At 45.8% G+C, this 22,020-nt stretch overlaps 2 protein-coding genes across 5 annotated transcripts in view; both read left to right on the top strand.

Moving 5' to 3' along the window:
- HP (haptoglobin) overlaps window positions 1-3,670 on the top strand; it is a 6,489-nt gene extending 2,819 nt beyond the window's left edge. The window contains exons 2-5 of one of the 4 annotated variants that reach the window (XM_011976711.1): window positions 526-619; window positions 914-1,015; window positions 1,735-1,809; window positions 2,730-3,670. In XM_011976711.1, coding sequence (XP_011832101.1) covers window positions 937-1,015; window positions 1,735-1,809; window positions 2,730-3,508 — 933 coding nt within the window. In that variant the 5' untranslated portion in view covers window positions 526-619; window positions 914-936 and the 3' untranslated portion in view covers window positions 3,509-3,670. The remainder of the gene's footprint in view (window positions 1-525; window positions 620-913; window positions 1,016-1,734; window positions 1,810-2,729) is intronic. The other 3 variants (XM_011976712.1, XM_011976710.1, XM_011976713.1) reach the window with 3 other exon arrangements.
- A 2,165-nt stretch (window positions 3,671-5,835) lies between these two features.
- LOC105537252 (haptoglobin-related protein-like) overlaps window positions 5,836-22,020 on the top strand; it is an 18,417-nt gene continuing 2,232 nt past the window's right edge. Inside the window, exons 1-5 of the mRNA XM_011976816.1 lie at window positions 5,836-5,861; window positions 19,296-19,381; window positions 19,999-20,100; window positions 20,862-20,936; window positions 22,005-22,014. Coding sequence (XP_011832206.1) covers window positions 5,857-5,861; window positions 19,296-19,381; window positions 19,999-20,100; window positions 20,862-20,936; window positions 22,005-22,014 — 278 coding nt within the window. The 5' untranslated portion in view covers window positions 5,836-5,856. The remainder of the gene's footprint in view (window positions 5,862-19,295; window positions 19,382-19,998; window positions 20,101-20,861; window positions 20,937-22,004; window positions 22,015-22,020) is intronic.

The following is a 22,020-nucleotide window of genomic DNA, read 5'->3' as shown; positions in this document are numbered from 1 at the left end:
AAAAAAAAAAAAAAAAAATTGTGTATTTAAGGAAACTTTTATTATGGAAAATATCAAGAAGTAGAGGAATAGCATAAAAAGTCCTAAGTTCCCATCTCTGAGTTATCTACATTTTATTACCAGTATCTTTGGTGTGCCTGAGGGAGGTTTCTCTTTCCTGGAGGGCTCCTCTATTATTGCCAATGTACTTTCCTGAACGCAGCCAGAAACTGAGCCCCTACTCGCCCACACCCACGTGCCTTCCTATCCCTCTCTGAAGCTTCTGCAGAAATCCCAGCAGGACAGAGCTTGCTGGAAGCTTGGCACGCTCAGAAGCTGCTAAAGCATGTGTCTGCGGGGGTGGGGGTAACTTCTTGGTGCTAGCACATCCATATATCGATTTTCTTTCTGGCTGCTAAGTGGGAGGAGTGTGTGTGTAGGCATGTGTGCGTGTGTGTGGGTACACACATGGGTGTGTGTGGATGCATGCATGTGCTGTGAAGCAGGGAGACCAGCTTTCCACTCCTTCCTGTCTTCTCTCTGCAGTGCTCTGGGAGCTGTTGTTGCCCTCCTGCTCTGGGGACAGCTTTTTGCAGTGGACTCAGGCAACGATGTCACGGATATCGCAGGTCAGTCTTTGGTTGGGTAGCAGCGTGCATCCCGGGCGCCGCCGCATCCCCCTCTGACCCTCTCGGGTCTGCACTCTCTCTCTGAGAACACCCAGCTGCCCCTTCTTATCTTGACCTCTGGGCTTTCAGGACCGTGAAGAACATTGGGGTTCCTGCCAGAAATGAGGGGAGCTTGTGCTTCCATTGGCTTCTATTCAGGGTGGAAGGAGATTGATGTGCAGAGCAGCTTCCACTCATCTGACTTTTCATGGTTCACTGGGAACAATTTCCAAATAGTAAACTCTCTTGCTTCTCTCTCTTTGCAGATGACGGCTGCCCAAAGCCCCCCATGATCGCAAATGGCTACGTGGAGCACTCGGTTCGCTACCAGTGTAAGAACTACTACAGGCTGCGCACAGAAGGAGATGGTAAGACGTGGACAACTGTCTCTATGCCCTATGGGCGGTGCTGGGGTGATTTGCCAGAAAGGTCATTGCTCTCCTTGGAGCCAGGAGATTTAGATTCTAATAAGCATTTTGTTGTCAGTAGCTGTGGCCCTTTGGGCAGACGAACTTTTGTCAGCCTCAAGTTTTCTGTTTTGTTAAGGGGAGGCCATGCCATGCAGCCTACCTATCTCAGAGTCAGATTTCCATCTCCAGCGGGAGATGTGGGAAAAGAAGGAACGCTGATGACGACAGGTCACCCTCACCTAGTGAGTCCTGCTGTCCTGGCACTGCTCTAAGTGCTTCATATTTATTTGCTCACTTAGTCCTCACAATATCCCTCTGAATAGAGGTCACTGTTCTCACTTTGCTGATAAGGAAACAGAGGCACAGACAGGTTGAGTCTCTTGCCCAAATTCAGGCAGCCTGTAAGACACAGTCAGGATTTGAACCCCGAGCCCTCCGTGTACTGCCTGGCTGTGACCAACATGACCACAGTGTGTTCTGCTGGGCGTAACTGGAGTCCAGGCACTTGGTTTCCAGCACAGCACTCTTTCCCTCCACCTCATATTCTCTCTCCTTTTCCCCTTCCTATTTGTCCCCTTTTCCTCTTCCTTTTAATTCTTCTCTTTAAATGCCTTCTCACTCTGCTCGGGGTGCAGACTTGACTTTTCCTTTGGCTCATTTCTTGCCTTTTGTTTCAGGAGTGTACACCTTAAACAATGAGAAGCAGTGGACAAATAAGGCTGTTGGAGATAAACTTCCTGAATGTGAAGCAGGTGGGTGCTGAGCACTTTCCAGTGCAGGCAGACTTCCGGGTGGGAACGTCCTAGAGGCACAGCCTTCCAGCGCGGCTTCCTCTGAGCACACAAGAGCCAGGAGGAGGGATGTGGGAGAACCGCAGCTGGCCAGGGAGAGACTTAAGCAGTTAGGTGATGACTCCCTAAAGGTCACCAAGGGTCTTGTTTATTGGGGCCTGAAGGGCACTGGCTGAATCCACTGTCTACACTGCCCACAGATCAGGAGAGCCTGTGCATACAGAGAACCTGCTAGAGAGCCCTGGGTCTAAAGAGAAGCAAGCTCCAGGGAGAACAAGTCAAGGGATGACATACAATCTTAATCCACGGAAGCCTAAAAATGGACGTGGGCTGGGACTGCTGCTTCTCGTTATTAGCAGGAGCTGTTGTTCTCTCCTTTCCTTCTCGGAACCAGAGGCAAAGGCTCAGCCTCTTCGGCTCTTACTGGTGTGGAACTCCCAACCTGCCTCATAATAACTGCACTATCTACAAAATCTGAGCTCCAGTCAATGATGCTCTAGATTCTTCTTTCTTCAGAGAGAATGAATTATTGTAGCTCCTAGCCCTTTCAATGAATTTCAGGGAATTGTGGAAATTCCTTTGTTGGGATAATTGTTTAAATATAATACAGTTCACCAGCCAGGGCTCAAAAATCTCAGTATTTCCCATTTCCTTTGTTAGAAAAGTAGGAAATAGAGCTTTTTGTAATGTAAACAATTAAAAAAACAGAATTATTTTAAAACTGCAACTATTGGGAATGAGATGAGCAGGCAGTAAGGGCAAAGCATTTAATTCTTTCTAGTTTACGCAGCAGTGACAGCCGCCCATGCTTTTACCCCTCTTTCTCAGATGGAAAGGCCCTTGCACATTTCCACTCACGAGTGTCTTGCTCTCCTTGACAGTGTGTGGGAAGCCCAAGAATCCGGCAGACGCAGTGCAGCGGATCCTGGGTGGACACCTGGATGCCAAAGGCAGCTTTCCCTGGCAGGCTAAGATGGTTTCCCGCCATAATCTCACCACAGGGGCCACGCTGATCAATGAACAATGGCTGCTGACCACGGCTAAAAATCTCTTCCTGAACCATTCAGAAAATGCAACAGCGAAAGACATTGCCCCTACTTTAACACTCTATGTGGGGAAAAAGCAGCTTGTAGAGATTGAGAAGGTGGTTCTACACCCTAACTACTCCCAGGTAGATATTGGGCTCATCAAACTCAAACAGAAGGTGCCTGTTAATGAGAGAGTGATGCCCATCTGCCTACCTTCAAAGGATTATGGAGAAGTAGGGCGTGTGGGTTACGTGTCTGGCTGGGGGCGAAATGCCAATTTTAACTTTACTGACCATCTGAAGTATGTCATGCTGCCTGTGGCTGACCAATACAATTGCATAAAGCACTATGAAGGCAGCACAGTCCCCGAAAAGAAGACACCAAAGAGCCCTGTAGGGGTGCAGCCCATACTGAATGAACACACCTTCTGTGCCGGCATGTCTAAGTACCAGGAAGACACCTGCTATGGCGATGCGGGCAGTGCCTTTGCCGTTCATGACCTGGAGAAGGACACCTGGTACGCGGCTGGGATCCTAAGCTTTGATAAGAGCTGTGGTGTGGCTGAGTATGGTGTGTATGTGAAGGTGACTTCCATCCAGGACTGGGTTCAGAAAACCATAGCCGAGAACTAATGCAAAGCTGGCCAGAAGCCCTTGCCTGAAAGCAAGATTCCAGCCTGGAAGAGGACAAAGTGGACGGGAATGGACAAGAGTGGACGGGATGAGATGTGGTTTGAAGCTGATGGGTGCCAGCCCTGCGTTGCTGAGTCAATCAATAAAGAGCTTTCTTTTGACAATCTTGAGTCTTTTTTATTCACTCCTTTATGGTCCAGGGTAGCCAGAAGGTATAGAGTCTACTGGGATTATGGAAGAGAACACCCCAAACCCACTGGAAACCCCGAAGGTGATACAAACTCTTCCACCTTAGGGAATCATGCTCACTGACTGAGTGCCTACTGAATGCTAGGCCCCAGAAAGGCAACTGTTGTCCTTGTTTTACAGAGAAGGAAACAGAGACTCAGAGATGGTAAGTGAGTTGCTTAAGGTTACACAGCCATGAAACACTGAAGCAGAACTTTGAACCCAGCCCTGTTTGATACAAACTCAGAGCTCTTTTCACTGCATGCTGTTGCCTCTTCAAAGTGAATTAGGAGAAAAGGCGTGGCCTGGTGAGAAGAGGCTAGTTCAAAGTGGGATGGGGAGAAAGTGTTTTGACACAGACAGTACTTCAGAGTTTGGGATCTAAGCTACCAGCACTCCAGAAAACAAAAGACGATGATGTAAAGGCAGGATCTCTGGATGTGCTGGGTCCAAATCACAGCTTGGCCCAAACATTTGCTAGGTAATTTAGGCTTCCTGGCCATCAGTTCCTGGTCTCTTCCATGAAGGACTTGAGCCAGAGTAATGTCCCTATCAGCAATAACCTTCCGGGACTCTGTAAAGAGTGGGAGGTAGAGTCCCTGCCTCAGTACAAGCTGCTTTTCCTACTTGGAACAAACCCACCCTTCGCCAGGAATCAAATGCAAGCTGGCTGAGCCTCCTCTCCTGATTGCAGGTCACGCTATCAAGGGTCTCCCAGAAGAAAGGTTCTGGAGCTCTGATAAACAGAAGCTGTTCTAATGAATTTTTTCTTGCTATAAGCCTTCAATACCACCAATCACCAATGTGCCTTCTTCTTATGCCAAAATACGGCCCCTCCTTTGCAGGGTGTAAAACGACACTGATGTCACTCTCTCTCACCAGGGTCTGGCCATCTCTCTGAAGCTCTCCTCACAGGCGCCCTGCAGATTCATCAATAAACTTCAACAGGTTAGCGCTAGTAGGCCAATAAGACACACACCTATATTCTAGAACCTGTGAAAGACATAATAGCCACAAACTGGAAAATAATATACGTCTTAAAAAAAAGCCTCTCAGAACACAGTCACTTACACCTTTTCCTCTTGTAGTTCTCTTCAGCACCAAGTTTCTTGGAAGAACAAGCTATTCCCCAGTTTTCTTAAAGAATTGTCTGATCGTATTCAGTAAGTGGCTCTGGTAAAATAACAGTAAGAGAAAAGCTGTGGCATTCTCTTGATGGCTCATCTTCTCTGCCTTCCTCCCCAGCACCACCTCCTGGCCTCAGCCTGTGGGCTTCTGCAACACCAAACTCCATGTTGTTCCCTGACACACCTGGCCGTCTCCAGCCCCTGGGTTTTATTTTCTTGGGGCCCCTCTGCTGAAATTCCCTTCCCCTTGCTGTATAAACACCTCCTACTCTCCTTCAACATGCAGACACTGCCTCCTCTAAGGAGCCATCTGTACTTATGTAGCTGTGAGCATAGGATACGGCACACAGCAGGCACTTAATAAATACTTGTGGAATGGAAAGCAACTAAGATAGGATCAAAAATACAAATCAGGACTTGAGAGAAAGATGATCAAAAGCTCTCAGGAGGGTTCTGGGCTCGGTGTCTCACGCCTGTAATCCCAACACTTTGGTAGGCTGAGGCAGGCGGATCACTTCAGGTTGGGAGTTTGAGACCAGTCAGAGCAACATGGAGAAACCTCGTCTTTACTAAAAATACAAAAAATTAGCCAGACATGGTGGCATATGCCTGTAATCCAAGCTACTCGGGAGGCTGAGGCAGGAGAATTGCTTGAACCTCAGAGGTGGAAGTTGTGGTGAGCTGAGAGCACGCTGTTGTACTCCAGCCTGGGCAACAAGAGCGAAACTGTGTCTCAAAAAAAAAAAAAGAAAAAAGACAAAAACAAAAAAAAAAGAACACCACAGGAAAATCAAGTGTGAATCAAGAGCTCAACTCTTAATAGGGGTAATGTTTGTGGTTTTGTTACTGGAAAAGACAGTGACCTTGTCAGGGCCAAAGTTATGTAGACACAGGAATTACGAAATGGAGAAGGGGGAGAGGTGAGCTGGTGGCAGCATAAAAAGACCAGGAGATGCCCACAGCACTGCTCTTCCAGAGGCAAGACCAACCAAGATGAGGTGGGTCCACAGCGTTCTCTCCTGCAAAGCTTTCCTCTGGTTCTTTATTTCAGTCTTCTTTGCGTACATCGGTAGAGAAGCAGAAATAGAACAAAGAAACGGGCAAATGGGCTAAACTATAGTGAACTAAAGGGCTTAGTGTGTTAAATCTTCTCCTTTTCTGCATCCATAGAAGACAGCGCTGTCTTTCCCAGGAGATGAGATTTACTCTCAGGAGTGTCTTTTTCCTTGAGGTTACATTTTTGTCTTTGTAAGGGATGTCATCAGCTCCTGTGGTAGGCTTCCTGGCATTCTGAATATATTTATTAGCAGACATTTTTCTCTTTAAAAATGTATAATTAGAAACACTAGTAGCAACACATTTGAATGACACAGTTAATTGACTAGTACCTGGGATATACGCTAGTACCTGGGATACATCTAATTAAGACACTTAGATCTTAAACAATACAAAGACTTTTTGAAATGTTGAAATAATAAGACTAGAAACTTTTTTTTTTAGAGAAGGATTCTCCCTCTGTTACCCGGATGGAGTGCAGTGGCACGATCTCAGCTCATTGCAACCTCCACCTCCGCGGTTCAAGCAATTCTCCTGCTTCAGCCTCCCGAGTAGCTAGGACTACAGGCGTGTGCCACCATGCCCAGCTAATTTTTATTTTATTTATTTATTCATTTATTTTTTGAGACGGAGTCTCACTGCATCACCCAGGCTGGAGTGCAGTGGCGTGATCTCAGCTCACTGCACGCTCCGCCTCCTGGGTTTACGCCATTCTCCTGCCTCAGCCTCCCAAGTAGCTGGGACTACAGGTGCCCACCACCACTCCCGGCTAATTTTTTGTATTTTTAGTAGAGATGGGGTTTCACTGTGTTAACCAGTATGGTCTCGATCTCCTGAGCTTGTGATCTGCCTGCCTCAGCCTCCCAAAGTGCTGGGATTACAGGCGTGAGCTACTGTGCCCGGCCATGCCCAGCTAATTTTTGTATTTTTAGTAGAGATGAGGTTCCACCATGTTGGCCAAGATGATCTCAATCTCTTGATCTCATGATCCGCCTGTCTTGGGCTTCCAAAGTACTGCGATTACAGGCGTGAGCCACCGCGCCCTGCCTAGACACTATTTTAATAGAAGCAAATAGTGCCTGAACAGTTGGCATCTGTTAGTAAGAGATGAACTGGCAGACGGCGCCTGTGCGTCAATGCCCACGGCTACAGTCCTGCTTTCAGACACCAGTGCTCTTCCAGGTAACCTTCTGGCATTTTGGGGTTTGAGATACCATTTCCTAAAGGTGAATTATCATGAAATACTAGAAATAACCACGTAAGTGTTTAAAATTATTGTTAAGTACAGTAAGAAATTCTTCTTCAAAAGTTTAGCCTGCTTAAGTTTCCTTGTCCTTTGTTCCCTGCTTTCAGGGCCAGACTTCCTTACTCTCTGTGTTCCCCCTACCCTGGTAAACAACCTTCCTGCCAATCCTTATCTAGATAGCCCACATTCCACATCTGCTACCCACTCTGTGAATTACCCCTCTCATGGGAACGGCTTCTCCCACCAAAACTGATCTTCCTGCCTTCCCAACAGTGTAACCGCATTCCTGCACTTTTCAAGTTAGCCAACCGGGTTCAGCTTAGATCGTGCGGTACAACTCCAGTCAATGGAGGCAGGACACAGTAGCAGGGACAAGCTGCGTTAGAGATAAAGACCTCTGCTTTCCTTTGTTCGGGGTGCTCTTGTGGCAACTGGACTCATCAGGAACTCTTCTGCAAAAGTAAATTTGCCTTGCTGAGAGACCTTTTGTCCTTTGTCTCAGTGCTAGTTCTTCTTGGCAGCACCGAGCATTTGTTTCCAACACATTTGGTGGTCCATATGGTGAAAACATTCTTCTCTGGGAAAGGGTCTTTGATCACCTCTCCTGAGGAGACGTGTCCTGCTGCCTTGTTGCAGTGGCCTCACGAGTAAGGAATTGAGACCCACCCTGTGTGATGAATAACCTGACTCTCAACAACGCGGGGAGAAAAAGGCTTGCAACACCATGGCGACCAGGTAACTCTGTGCGCAGACCAAGGTAACAAATGTCACAGGAGTGACAAAGTACTTCCTTGGTGGTCATTACATTCTGGTGGTTGAAAGTCCATGAATGGTAACAAGCGCTACTGCTGTGCGGAGTGAATGAATCCAATCTTCGGATCCGCGGTTGCCTCATATGGCTTAGCCTTCTCGGAAGGATCCTGAGGTTGGGGTTATAGTCCTGCCAGTGCTAAGCGGGCCTTGAAATATTCCCAGGAGGAAAGCGGGCAGAGTGGATGAAGTGAAAGGAGAAGAGTGTGAAGAGCCTCCACGAGGTGGGGCTAAAAGATAGGCAAGAAATCCCTAATACGAGGGATTGAGCCACAGAAAGCTCCAGATAGAAAAAAAAAAAAAAAATCCCTAATATGAGGGACGGAGCCACAGCAAGCCTCTAGTAGGCAAGAAATCCCTAATATGAGGGATTGGGCCTAGCTAAGACCCAATATAGGAAATACCCCAAGAAAGATGGAGAGTAAGAAGGATAAAAGTAGTAACAAGGATATACCCCCTCATAGTCCCCTAGGTTTCATGTTAAAATATTGGAAAGATAATGAGAGGACTAAGCCTAAGAAGAAGCAGCAAATTATAAAATATTGCTGCTTCATTTGGACCCAAGGTTCCATCCTCAAACCCTCAATCTTCTGGCCAACGTATGGGTCAAATGAGGATGTAATGTGTCAACTCCTAATCCAATATGTTAATGATAAAAGTCCGGTTTCTCAAGAAGAACTAGACTATGCTCATTGTTGGAGGCAGGGACCTGTCTTCGTCTTTCCCTTAAAGACAACTAGGGAGGAACCCAATACGGCATCTCAAATTGAGAAGTCAGACACGCCGACTCCCACACCTAAAGTCAGCACATGCGATCCCTTAGACTGTCTTCCTCCACTTATTGCCCCTAATCCTAACCACCCCCACTCCTCAGGCAGCTGCCACTGCCCCAGATCCCGTCCCAGATTCTTCTCCAACTCATGATGTTCCCCTGGCTTACAACCCTGACTCTCAGGGGCAGTCGTCCCAAAAGCCTGTTCACTGCCAACGTAAATATCCTTCCTTAAAAACGCTCCAACATGAAATAAAGCAGTGTAAAAAGAACATTCAGAACTTCCCTTTTCTTTCCACACCTAAGGAGTCAGCTATAACTTTCCTCCCTTTAAAAGGGGTACCACAAGGAGGGGAAGTCACTGGTTTTGTAAATGCTCCCTTGACTAGTTCAGAAGTCTGAGGTCTGAAGAAAGAACTTAAGCCACTGCTCAATGACCCCTATGATGTGGCAGATCGAGTTGATCAATTCTTAGGACCGCAGTTAAACACCTGGGTCGAGCAAATGTCTATCCTAGGCATCCTCTTTTCAGGGGAGGAAAGAAACACGATCTGTAGGGCTGCTGTGGCAATTTGGGAATGTGAACACCCTCCCGGTCAAAACCTTCCTACTGCGGACCCAAAATTTCCTGCCCAAGACTCCTAGTGGGACAATAACAATGCAGCCCACCGAGAAAACATGCAGGACCTAAGGAAAATAATAATAAAAGGAATCAGGGAATCCATACCCTGAACTCAAAAGCTCTCTAAAGCATTTGATATACAACGGGAGAAAGATAAGGGGCCTAAAAGATTCCTAGACAGACTAAAGGAACAAATGAAGCAATATACAGGTCTGAATTTAGTAGATCCCCTTGGGCAAAAGATGTTAAAGATCTATTTTGTCACTAAAAGCTGGCCAGACATTTCAAAAAAGTTATAAAAATTGGAGGACTGGGAAAACCAACCTCTAAGCGAACTTCTCAGAGAAGCTCAAAAGGTGTATGTGAGGAGGGACAGGGAAAAACAAAAATAGAAGGCAAAACTGATGTTATCTACTTTCCAGCAGGTGGCTCCAAACCCATATACTACTAAATGAGGCTTCCAGGGAGCCAGAAACTGTAAAAGGTCCTAAGCCTCCGAAACCCAGTTTAGAGAATCCAAACCTTCAGGTAGAGGACCCAAGTCTACATTTTCCAGGCCCCTAGCAGGGACAAGCTGCGTTAGAGATAAAGACCTCTGCTTTCCTTTGTTCGGGGTGCTCTTGTGGCAACTGGACTCATCAGGAACTCTTCTGCAAAAGTAAATTTGCCTTGCTGAGAGACCTTTTGTCCTTTGTCTCAGTGCTAGTTCTTCTTGGCAGCACCGAGCATTTGTTTCCAACACATTTGGTGGTCCATATGGTGAAAACATTCTTCTCTGGGAAAGGGTCTTTGATCACCTCTCCTGAGGAGACGTGTCCTGCTGCCTTGTTGCAGTGGCCTCACGAGTAAGGAATTGAGACCCACCCTGTGTGATGAATAACCTGACTCTCAACAACGCGGGGAGAAAAAGGCTTGCAACACCATGGCGACCAGGTAACTCTGTGCGCAGACCAAGGTAACAAATGTCACAGGAGTGACAAAGTACTTCCTTGGTGGTCATTACATTCTGGTGGTTGAAAGTCCATGAATGGTAACAAGCGCTACTGCTGTGCGGAGTGAATGAATCCAATCTTCGGATCCGCGGTTGCCTCATATGGCTTAGCCTTCTCGGAAGGATCCTGAGGTTGGGGTTATAGTCCTGCCAGTGCTAAGCGGGCCTTGAAATATTCCCAGGAGGAAAGCGGGCAGAGTGGATGAAGTGAAAGGAGAAGAGTGTGAAGAGCCTCCACGAGGTGGGGCTAAAAGATAGGCAAGAAATCCCTAATACGAGGGATTGAGCCACAGAAAGCTCCAGATAGAAAAAAAAAAAAAAATCCCTAATATGAGGGACGGAGCCACAGCAAGCCTCTAGTAGGCAAGAAATCCCTAATATGAGGGATTGGGCCTAGCTAAGACCCAATATAGGAAATACCCCAAGAAAGATGGAGAGTAAGAAGGATAAAAGTAGTAACAAGGATATACCCCCTCATAGTCCCCTAGGTTTCATGTTAAAATATTGGAAAGATAATGAGAGGACTAAGCCTAAGAAGAAGCAGCAAATTATAAAATATTGCTGCTTCATTTGGACCCAAGGTTCCATCCTCAAACCCTCAATCTTCTGGCCAACGTATGGGTCAAATGAGGATGTAATGTGTCAACTCCTAATCCAATATGTTAATGATAAAAGTCCGGTTTCTCAAGAAGAACTAGACTATGCTCATTGTTGGAGGCAGGGACCTGTCTTCGTCTTTCCCTTAAAGACAACTAGGGAGGAACCCAATACGGCATCTCAAATTGAGAAGTCAGACACGCCGACTCCCACACCTAAAGTCAGCACATGCGATCCCTTAGACTGTCTTCCTCCACTTATTGCCCCTAATCCTAACCACCCCCACTCCTCAGGCAGCTGCCACTGCCCCAGATCCCGTCCCAGATTCTTCTCCAACTCATGATGTTCCCCTGGCTTACAACCCTGACTCTCAGGGGCAGTCGTCCCAAAAGCCTGTTCACTGCCAACGTAAATATCCTTCCTTAAAAACGCTCCAACATGAAATAAAGCAGTGTAAAAAGAACATTCAGAACTTCCCTTTTCTTTCCACACCTAAGGAGTCAGCTATAACTTTCCTCCCTTTAAAAGGGGTACCACAAGGAGGGGAAGTCACTGGTTTTGTAAATGCTCCCTTGACTAGTTCAGAAGTCTGAGGTCTGAAGAAAGAACTTAAGCCACTGCTCAATGACCCCTATGATGTGGCAGATCGAGTTGATCAATTCTTAGGACCGCAGTTAAACACCTGGGTCGAGCAAATGTCTATCCTAGGCATCCTCTTTTCAGGGGAGGAAAGAAACACGATCTGTAGGGCTGCTGTGGCAATTTGGGAATGTGAACACCCTCCCGGTCAAAACCTTCCTACTGCGGACCCAAAATTTCCTGCCCAAGACTCCTAGTGGGACAATAACAATGCAGCCCACCGAGAAAACATGCAGGACCTAAGGAAAATAATAATAAAAGGAATCAGGGAATCCATACCCTGAACTCAAAAGCTCTCTAAAGCATTTGATATACAACGGGAGAAAGATAAGGGGCCTAAAAGATTCCTAGACAGACTAAAGGAACAAATGAAGCAATATACAGGTCTGAATTTAGTAGATCCCCTTGGGCAAAAGATGTTAAAGATCTATTTTGTCACTAAAAGCTGGCCAGACATTTCAAAAAAGTTATAAAAATTGGAGGACTGGGAAAACCAACCTCTAAGCGAACTTCTCAGAGAAGCTCAAAAGGTGTATGTGAGGAGGGACAGGGAAAAACAAAAATAGAAGGCAAAACTGATGTTATCTACTTTCCAGCAGGTGGCTCCAAACCCATATACTACTAAATGAGGCTTCCAGGGAGCCAGAAACTGTAAAAGGTCCTAAGCCTCCGAAACCCAGTTTAGAGAATCCAAACCTTCAGGTAGAGGACCCAAGTCTACATTTTCCAGGCCCCCTAAAGAGCATAGAAAAGCAACACCAAAAAAATCCCAAAACTGAGAGAGGGGAAGGACAAGATAGGTGTTACAAATGTGGAAGGACGGGCCACTTCAAAAGAGAATGTCCCGAATAAGAAAAGGAGAGAAAAGCCCTTCCACTCATGACCTTTGAAGAGGAATAGGGAAGTCAGGGGCTCTGTCTGTTTTATCCTGAGTCCCACTAGGAGCCCTTGATACATTTGGAGGTGGGACCTATACATGAGCTTATCACATTTTTGGTCGATTCAGGGCGGCCCGTTCCTCTGTTTGTTTCCCCTCATCTAATACCGCCTGCTCTTCAGAAGAACTTACAGTCTCTGGGATAAAAGGGGAAGGATTTAAGGCGAGAATCTTAGAAAATACAGAAGTCAAGTACCAAGATTGAACAACCCAGGTTCAATTCTTGTTAATACCTGAAGCGGGAACTAGTTTGTTAGGAAGAGACTTAATGTTAAAGTTAGGCATAAGCCTACAAGTTAGCCCAGAGGGATTCCTTACCTCATTAAACTTACTCACCACTGCAGATGAGAAATACATTCATCCTGATGCCTGGTCAAGGGAAGAAAACCAAAGAAAGCTTCCAATTCTCCCAATCCACATCAAGCTAAACCGCCTCCCTCCAGCTCCCAGGAAGTAGTGAGGAGGAAGCAATTCCCCATTCCCTTAGAGGGCATGCTAGGGCTAAAACCTATAACTGAAAGTCTCATTAATGATGGGTTTCTTGAACCCTGTGTGTCTCCTTACTACACCCCAATACTGCCTGTCAAGAAATCAGATGGGTCATACCGGCTGGTGCAAGATCTCAGGGCCATTAATCAAATAGTCCAGACCACTCATCCCGTTGTCCCAATCCTTACACCATTCTCAGCAAAATTCCATATAATCATTAATGGTTTACTGCAATAGATTTAAAGGATGCCTTTTGGGCATGTCCCTTGGCTGAAGATAGTCGAGACATATTTGCCTTTGAGTGGGAAGATCCCATCAGGGTGAAAACAATGGTATCAATGGACAGTCTTGCCTCAAGCGTTCATGGATTCACCCAACCTTTTTGGTCAAATTTTAGAACAAGTACTAGAAAAAGTTTCTGTTCCAAAACAATTATGCCTGCTTCAATATGTCGATGATATTCTCATATCTGGTGAGGATATAGAGAAAGTAGCTGGCTTCTCTACATGTATTTTTAACCATCTGCAGTTTGAGGGGTTACGGGTCTCAAAGGGAAAGCTTCAGTATATGGAGCCTGAAGTTAAATATTTAGGCCACTTAATAAGTGCAGGCAAGTGAAGGATAGGGCCTGAACGGGCTGAAGGAATTGTGTCCTTACCCTTGCCTCAGACTAAAGAGGAACTCAGGAAATTTTTAGGGTTAGTTGGATACTGACACTTATGGATTAACTCATATGCACAAAACAGTAAACTTTTATACCAAAAACTTGCCCAGGGAAAACCTGACCATCTCCTGTGGACTTCTAAAGAGGTCAATCAGGTCAAAGAGCTAAAAGAAAGGCTTATAACTATCCCTGCCCTAGCCTTACTTTCCCTAGAAAAACCATTTCACCTGTTTGTCAGCGTGAATAATGGGGTAGCTTTAGGGATGCTTACCCAAGAGCACAGAGGCTGCTGGCAGCCCGTGGCCTTCCTGTCAAAAATGTTGGACCCAGTGACCTGTGGATGGCCTCAGTGCATCAAATCTGTTGCAGCTACAGCAGTATTAGTTGAAGAGAGTAGAAAATTAACCTTTGGGGAGAGATGAACAATAAGCACACCCCACCAAGTTAGACCTATTTTAAATAAAAAAGCAGGAAGGTGGCTAACTGACTCCAGAATCTTAAAATATGTGGCCATTCTACTAAAAAAAGATGATTTAACCTCAACTACTGATAATTCACTCAACCCAGCAGGTTTCTTGACGGAAAACCCAAACCTAAAAAGAGAACACCTATGTCTAGATTTAACTGACTACCAAACAAAAGTCAGGCCAGATCTAGGAAAGACCCCTTTCAAAACAGGATGTCACTTATTTATAGATGGTTCCTCCCAGGTGATTGAGGGAAAAAGACATAATGGGTATTCAGTAATCAATGGAGAACCTCTCTATGTATAAGAATAGAGTCAAGAAAATTGCCTAATAATTGGTCTGCCCAAACTTGTGAACTGTTTGCACTCAGCCAAGCCTTAAAGTACTTGCAAAACCAGGAAGGAACCATCTATACTGATTCTAAGTATGCCTTTGGAGTGGCTCATACATTTGGAAAAATTTGGACTGAATGAGGCCTCACTAATTGTAAAGGTCATGACCTTGTTCATAAGGAGTTAATCATCCAAGTACTGGATAACCTTCAGTTTCCAGAAGAAATAGCTACTGTCCATGTCCCCGGACACCAGAAAAGCCTTTCTTTTGAAAGTCGAGGAAATAACCTAACAGACCAGATAGCCAAACAAGCTGCTGTTTCCTCTGAAATGCCTATGTTTCACTTAACTCCTTGTTTTCCTTCCCCTACTGCAATCCCCATTTTCTCTTCCATTGAAAAAGAAAAATTAATAAAGATAGGAGCCGGAGAAGACCAGAAGGAAAATGGCTGTTACCAGACCAAAAAGAAATGTTATCCAAGCCCCTTAGGGGAGATCTAGTCTCAACTACATCTGAGGACACACTGGGGACCCCAAGCCATGTGCGATGCAGTTCTCAGGGTCTATGGATGTATAGGAATTTACACTCTAGCCAAACAAGTTACAGACAGTTGCTTAATATGTAAAAAGACTAATAAGCAGATTCTAAGAAAACGACCCCTTGGAGAAAGAGATCCAGGTCTAAGAGCATTTCAAAGTGTTCAATTAATTATACTGAAATGCCCCCAATTGGTCATTTAAAATACTTATTAGTAATAATAGACCTCTTTACCCACTGGGTAAAGACTATCCCACCCTCAAGTGCAACCACCAGTAATATAGTTAAGGCATTAATTGAAAACACTGTACCCAGATTTGGACTAATAGAAAACACTGATTCAGATAATGGAACCCATTTCACTGCACATGTCATTAAAAAGTTAGCCCAGGTACTAGACATAAAATGGAAATACCATATCCCTTGGGATCCCTCGTCCTCAGGAAGAGTGGAAAGGATGAATCAGACTCTAAAAAGTCATTTCACTAAATTAGTTCTAGACACTCAATTGCCATGGACTAAACCTCTTCCTATTGCCTCGTTAAGAATCCGAACTCCTCCTCGGAGAGATATTCGCCTTTCCCCTTATGAGAAGCTCTATGGATTGCCCTATTTATACTCCACTGCTGACATTCCTACATTCAAAATAAAAGATCAGTTCCTCAAAAATTATATACTTGGTCTATACTCTACTTTCTCTTCCCTTAAGACTAAAGGTCTCCTAGCACAGGTGCCACCCCTGGAGTTTCCAGCACATCAGCGTCAGCCTGGAGATCACATCCTCTTAAAAGGTTGGAAGGAAGGGAAACTCAAACCAGCTTGGGAAGGACCCTACCTGGTGCTCCTAAATACTAAGACTGCAGTGTGAACAGCAGAAAGAGGACGAACTCATCACACCAAGTCAAAAAGGCACTGCCACCTCCAGAATCATAAACCGTCACTCCAGGGCTCACCCCAACCAAATTAACTTTAAAAAGGGCTTAATAATCACTTGTTTATTTTCTCTTTTCAACAGAAGGTCATCTTGTCATCAATGTAACTTGGGCTAACCATCCTTTAACCCTTCAGTCTGATGCTAGTTCAGTCATCCCGTGTGGAGACAAGCAAGCTCAAAGGAAGCTGTCTCATGTAGATAAATACCTATGTCCATACCATAAAGAGTCAACCAAGCATAAGTAAAGAGCCTTAAAAAGTCCCTGTGGTGACTGGGCAGATGTTGTGTAAACCACTCAGTATGGAGGGTGGACAGCCAGGCCCCCTTTTTCAAATAAGTTATGGGGACTAAAACAGAAACTCCAACTAATTCATGGTCCCACCCCACCAAATTGTAAGGCACTGCAGTGTAACCCCTCATTGCTAATTATAGATAATTCCCAAACAATGGCCCAAGAACCCTTTATATTCAAACGGTATGGATTAGGAGCAAATGTTACAAAACAAAATCCCATAAAAATCTCTAAGGTTAGCTAAACCACTGGTTAACAATAATAATAAAAAAAAAATCCATATCTAGAGTACGGGAAACAACTGGAATCCAATGCCCTCCCCAATGCCCAGCGTCCTCCTGCCATCTCCAAAACAACCCAACCAAAGTAACGGTTGTAAAGGTAAAAAATTTAAAGCAGACTATAGCTCTAGAGACAGGATATCAAGATGCAAATGCTTGGCTAAAATGGATTAAATATTCCATCTGCACTTTAAACAGATGCGATTGTTATGGTTGTGCGAACGGTAGACCAGAGGCCCAGATTGTCCCTTTTCCACTCAGATGGTCTTCTAACTGACCAGGCATAAGCTGTACGGTAGTTCTCTTCTAAGACCACACAACCTGGGGCGACAAATCATTGCAAGCTCTTTCTCTGCTGTTCCCTGAAGCTCAGCACCCTGAGGGTCAGCCCCTGAGGGCCATCAGCTTCCGTCTCCCAATGCCAACTTTACTTCGCGTCTCTCACACAACAGGGAGAAAAACTGGTGCTCCTTGGAGCCTTAACGGGATGGAGTGAGCTTAAGTCCTTCCAAGAGCTTACCCATCAGTCTGCCCTTAGTCATCCTTGAGCAGATGTATGGTGGTATTGTGGTGCTATTGGGACACTCTGCTGAGTAACTGGAGCAGAACTTGTGCTCTAATTCCATTGGCCATCCCTTTCACCCCGGCGTTCCATCAACCAGAAAAGACAGAAACCAAACACTGTAAAATAAGAGAGGCCCCTCATGGGTCTGTTGACTCCCATATTTATAAAGATTCCACTGGAGTCCCACGAGGAGTGCCAGATGAATTTAAGACCCCAAATCAGACAACTGCAGGATTTGAATCCACGTTCTTCTGGTGGTTAACTATAAATAAAAATGTGAATTAGATAAACTACATTTATTACAACCAACGACGATTTTTTTTTTTTAGATGGAGTTTTGCTCTTGTTGCCCAGGCTGGAATGCAATGGCGTGATCTAGGCTCACCACAACTTCTGCCTCCTGGGTGCAAGCAATTCTCCTGCCTCACCCTCCTGAGTAGCTGGGATTACAAGCATGCGTCGCCACACCTGGCTAATTTTGTATTTTTAGTAGAGACGGGGTTTCTCCATGTTGGTCAGGCTGGTCTCAAACTCCCGACCTCAGGTGATCTGCCTGCCTCGGCCTCCCGAAGTGCTGGGATTACAGGCATGAGCCACTGCGCCTGGCCTACGATTTGTTAATTATACTAGAGATGCTCTTAAAGGGACAGCTGAACAATTAGGACCCACCAGTCAAATGGCCTGGGAAAATAAGATAGCATTAGACATGATACTAGCGAAAGAGGGTGGAGTTTGTGTCATTATCGGAACCCAATGCTATACTTTTACCCCTAATAATACTGCTCTGAGAGGGACCATAACAAAAGCACTACAAGGTCTTACTGCCTTATCAAATGAGCTAGCTAAAAATTCTGGACTAAACGACCCCTTCACAAATTTAATGGGAAATTGGTTCGGCAAATGGAAGGGACTAATGTTCTCAATCCTCATATCTCTTGCCATCAGAATAGGGTTGCTTATTCTTGTAGGATGCTGTGTCATACCCTGTGCCTGAGGATTAATACAAAAGCTTATTGAAACAGCTCTCCCCAAAACTTCCCTCAATCATCTTCCTCCCTATTCCAGTGAGCTTTTTTAGAAGACCAAGTAGAATAACAGAGCCAAACTATGTTAAAAGGGTTTAAAGAAAAAATACTATAAAATATTTAAAGGGGGGATTGTTAAACACAGTAAGAAATTCTTCTTCAAAGGTTTAGCTTGCTGAAGTTTCCTTGTCCTTTGCTCCCTGCTTTCAAGGCCAGACTTCCTTACTCTCTGTGTTCCCCCTGCCCTGGTAAACAACCTTCCCACCAGTCATTATCTATAGAGCCCACATTCCACATCTGCTACCCACTCTGTGAGTTACCCTGCCCATCACAACGGCTTCTCCTGGCAAAGTTGATCTTCCCACCTTCCCACTGGTGTAGTCACATTCCTGCACTTTTCAAGTTAGCCAACCGGGTTCAACTTAGGGATTGTGCAGTCCAACTCTAGCCCATGAAGTCAGGACACAGTAGCAGGGACAAGCGGCGTTAGAGATAAAAACCTCTGCTTTCCTTTGTTCGTGGTGCTCTTGTGGCGACCGAACCTATGAGGAGCAACCTTCTGCAAAATTATATTTGCCTTGCTGAGAGACCCTTTGTCCTTTGTCTCAGTGCTAGTTCTTCTTTGCGGCACCAAGCATTTGTTTTCAACAATTATATATTTAAGGAACCTTTGATTATGGAAAATTTCAAGAAGTAGAGGGAATAGCATACTAAGCCCTGTGTTCCCATCTTTGAGTTATCTACATTTCATTACCAGTATCTTTGGGGTGCCTGAGGGAGGTTTCTCTTTCCTGGAGGGCTCCTGTATTACTGCCAATGTATTTTCCTGACTGTGGTCAGAAACTGAGGCCCCCTCCTACCTATGTACCCTTCTATCCCTCTCTGAAGCTTCTGCAGAATTCCCAGCATGACAGAGCTTGCTGGAAGCATGGTATGCTCAGAAGCTGCTGCTAAAGCATGTGTGTGAGGGGGCGGGGGCAAACTTCTTGGTCCTGGCACTTCCATATATCGATTTTCTTTTCTGGCTGATCAGTGGGAGGAGTGTGTGTGTATGCATGTGTATGTGTGTGCGCGCGTGCGCGCGTGTGTGGGTACATGCATGTGTGTGTGGATGCATGCATGTGCTGTGAAGCAGGGAGACCAGCTTTCCACTCCTTCTTGTTTTCTCTCTGCAGTGACCTGGGAGCTGTCATTTCCCTCCTCCTCTGGGGCCGACAGCTTTTTGCATTGTACTCAGGCAGTGATGTCACGGATATCCCAGGTCAGTCTTTGGTTGGGTAGGAGCATGCATTCCTGGCACTGCCGCATCCCACTCTTACTCTCTCGGGTCTGCATTCTTTCTTTGAGAGAAGAAAGTTTCCCCTTCTTATCCTGACCTCTGAGCTTTCAGGACTGCCAGGAACATTAGGGTTCCTGCCAGAAATGAGGGGAGCGTGCACTTCTGTTGGCTTCTATTTGGGGCAGAAGGAGATTGATGTGCAGAGCAGCTTCCTCTCATCTGATTTTTCTTTTTTTTTTTTTTTTGAGACGGAGTCTTGCTCTGTCGCCCAGGCTGGAGTACAGTGGCACGATCTCGGCTCACTGCAAGCTCCACCTCCCGGGTTCATGACATTCTCCTGCCTCAGCCTCCCGAGTAGCTGGGACTACAGGCGCCTGCCACCACGCCCAGCTAATTTTTTTGTATTTTTAATAGAGATGGGGTTTCACCGTGTTAGCCAGGATGGTCTCGACCTCCTGACCTCGTGATCCACCCACCTCGGCCTCCCAAAGTGCTGGGATTACAGGCTTGAGCCACTGCGCCCGGCCTCATCTGATTTTTCATAGGTCTCTGGGAACAATTTCCAAATAGTAAACTCTCTTGCTTCTCTCTCTTTGCAGATGACAGCTTCCTGAAGCCCCCTATGATCGCAAATGGCTACGTGGAGCACTCGGTTCGCTACCAGTGTAAGAACTACTACAGGCTGCGCACAGAAGGAGATGGTAAGACGTGGACAACTGTCTCTCTGTGCCCTACATACAACCCCTGCTCTGACATTTCCATGACGGGCGGTGCTGGGGTGATTTGCCAGAAAGGTCATTGCTCTCCTTGGAGCCAGGAGATTTAGATTCTAATAAGCATTTTGTTGTCAGTAGCTGTGGCCCTTTGGGCAGACGAACTTTTGTCAGCCTCAAGTTTTCTGTTTTGTTAAGGGGAGGCCATGCCATGCAGCCTACCTATCTCAGAGTCAGATTTCCATCTCCAGCGGGAGATGTGGGAAAAGAAGGAACGCTGATGACGACAGGTCACCCTCACCTAGTGAGTCCTGCTGTCCTGGCACTGCTCTAAGTGCTTCATATTTATTTGCTCACTTAGTCCTCACAGTACCCCTCAGAATAGAGGTTGTCATTCTTTCTTTGCTGATAAGGAAACAGAGTCACAGACAGGTTGAGTGTCTTGCCCAAATTCAGGCAGCCTCTAAGACGCAGTCAGGATTTGAACCCCGAGCCCTCCGTGTGCTGCCTGGCTGTGACCAACATGACCACAGTGTGTTCTGCTGGGCGTAACTGGAGTCCAGGCACTTAAGTTTCCAGCACAGCACTCTTTCCCTCCACCTCATATTTTCTCTCCTTTCTCCCTTCCTATCTGCCCCCTTTCTTCTTCTTCTTCTTTTTAACTCTTCTCCTTAAATGCATGCCTTCTCACTCTGCTCGGGGTGCAGACTTGACTTTTCCTTTGGCTCATTTCTTGCCTTTTGTTTCAGGAGTGTACACCTTAAACAATGAGAAGCAGTGGACAAATAAGGCTGTTGGAGATAAACTTCCTGAATGTGAAGCAGGTGGGTGCTGAGCACTTTCCAGTGCAGGCAGACTTCCGGGTGGGAACGTCCTAGAGGCACAGCCTTCCAGCGCGGCTTCCTCTGAGCACACAAGAGCCAGGAGGAGGGATGTGGGAGAACCGCAGCTGGCCAGGGAGAGACTTAAGCAGTTAGGTGATGACTCCCTAAAGGTCACCAAGGGTCTTGTTTATTGGGGCCTGAAGGGCACTGGCTGAATCCACTGTCTACACTGCCCACAGATCAGGAGAGCCTGTGCATACAGAGAACCTGCTAGAGAGCCCTGGGTGTAAAGAGAAGCAAGCTCCAGGGAGAACAAGTCAAGGGATAACATACAATCTTAATCCACGGAAGCCTAGAAGGAGGCTGGACGTGGGCTGGGACTGCTGCTTCTCGTTATTAGTAAGAGTTGTTGCTCTCTGCTTTCCCTCTAAGAACCAGAGGCAAAGGCCCAGCCTCTTCTGCTGTGAGTGGTGCAGAACTCCCAACCTGCCTCGTATTAACTGCAACATCTACAAAATATGAGCTCCAGTCAATGTTGCTCTAGATTCCTCTTTCTTCAGAGATAATGAATTATTATAGTTCCTAGCCCTTTCTTCTTCTTTTTCTTTTTTTATTTTTTGAGACAGAGTTTTGCTTTTGTTGCCGAGGCTGGAGTGCAATGGTGCTGATTCCTGATCTCAGGTGATCCAACTGCTTCGGCCTTCCAAAGTGCTGGGATTACAGGCGTGAGCCACCATGACTGGCCCCTAGACCTTTCAATGAATTTCAGGGAATTGTGAAAATTCCTTTGTTGGGATAACCGCTTAAATATAATTCACCAGCCAGGGCTCAAAAAACTCTATTTCTAATTTCCTTAGTTAGAAATAGAGTTTTTTGTAATGTAAACAATTTAAAAAATTATTTTAGAACTGCAACTATTGGGAATGAGATGAGCAGGTGACAAGGGCAAAGCATTTAAATCTTTGTAGTTTACGCAGCAGTGACAGCCACCCATGCTTTTACCCCTCTTTCTCAGATGGAAAGGCCCTTGCACATTTCCACTCACGAGTGTCTTGCTCTCCTTGACAGTGTGTGGGAAGCCCAA

Source organism: Mandrillus leucophaeus, unplaced genomic scaffold (assembly GCF_000951045.1).
Source record: "Mandrillus leucophaeus isolate KB7577 unplaced genomic scaffold, Mleu.le_1.0 Scaffold17, whole genome shotgun sequence".
NCBI lineage: Eukaryota > Metazoa > Chordata > Mammalia > Primates > Cercopithecidae > Mandrillus > Mandrillus leucophaeus.
This window is presented reverse-complemented; position numbering and strand designations above follow the sequence as displayed.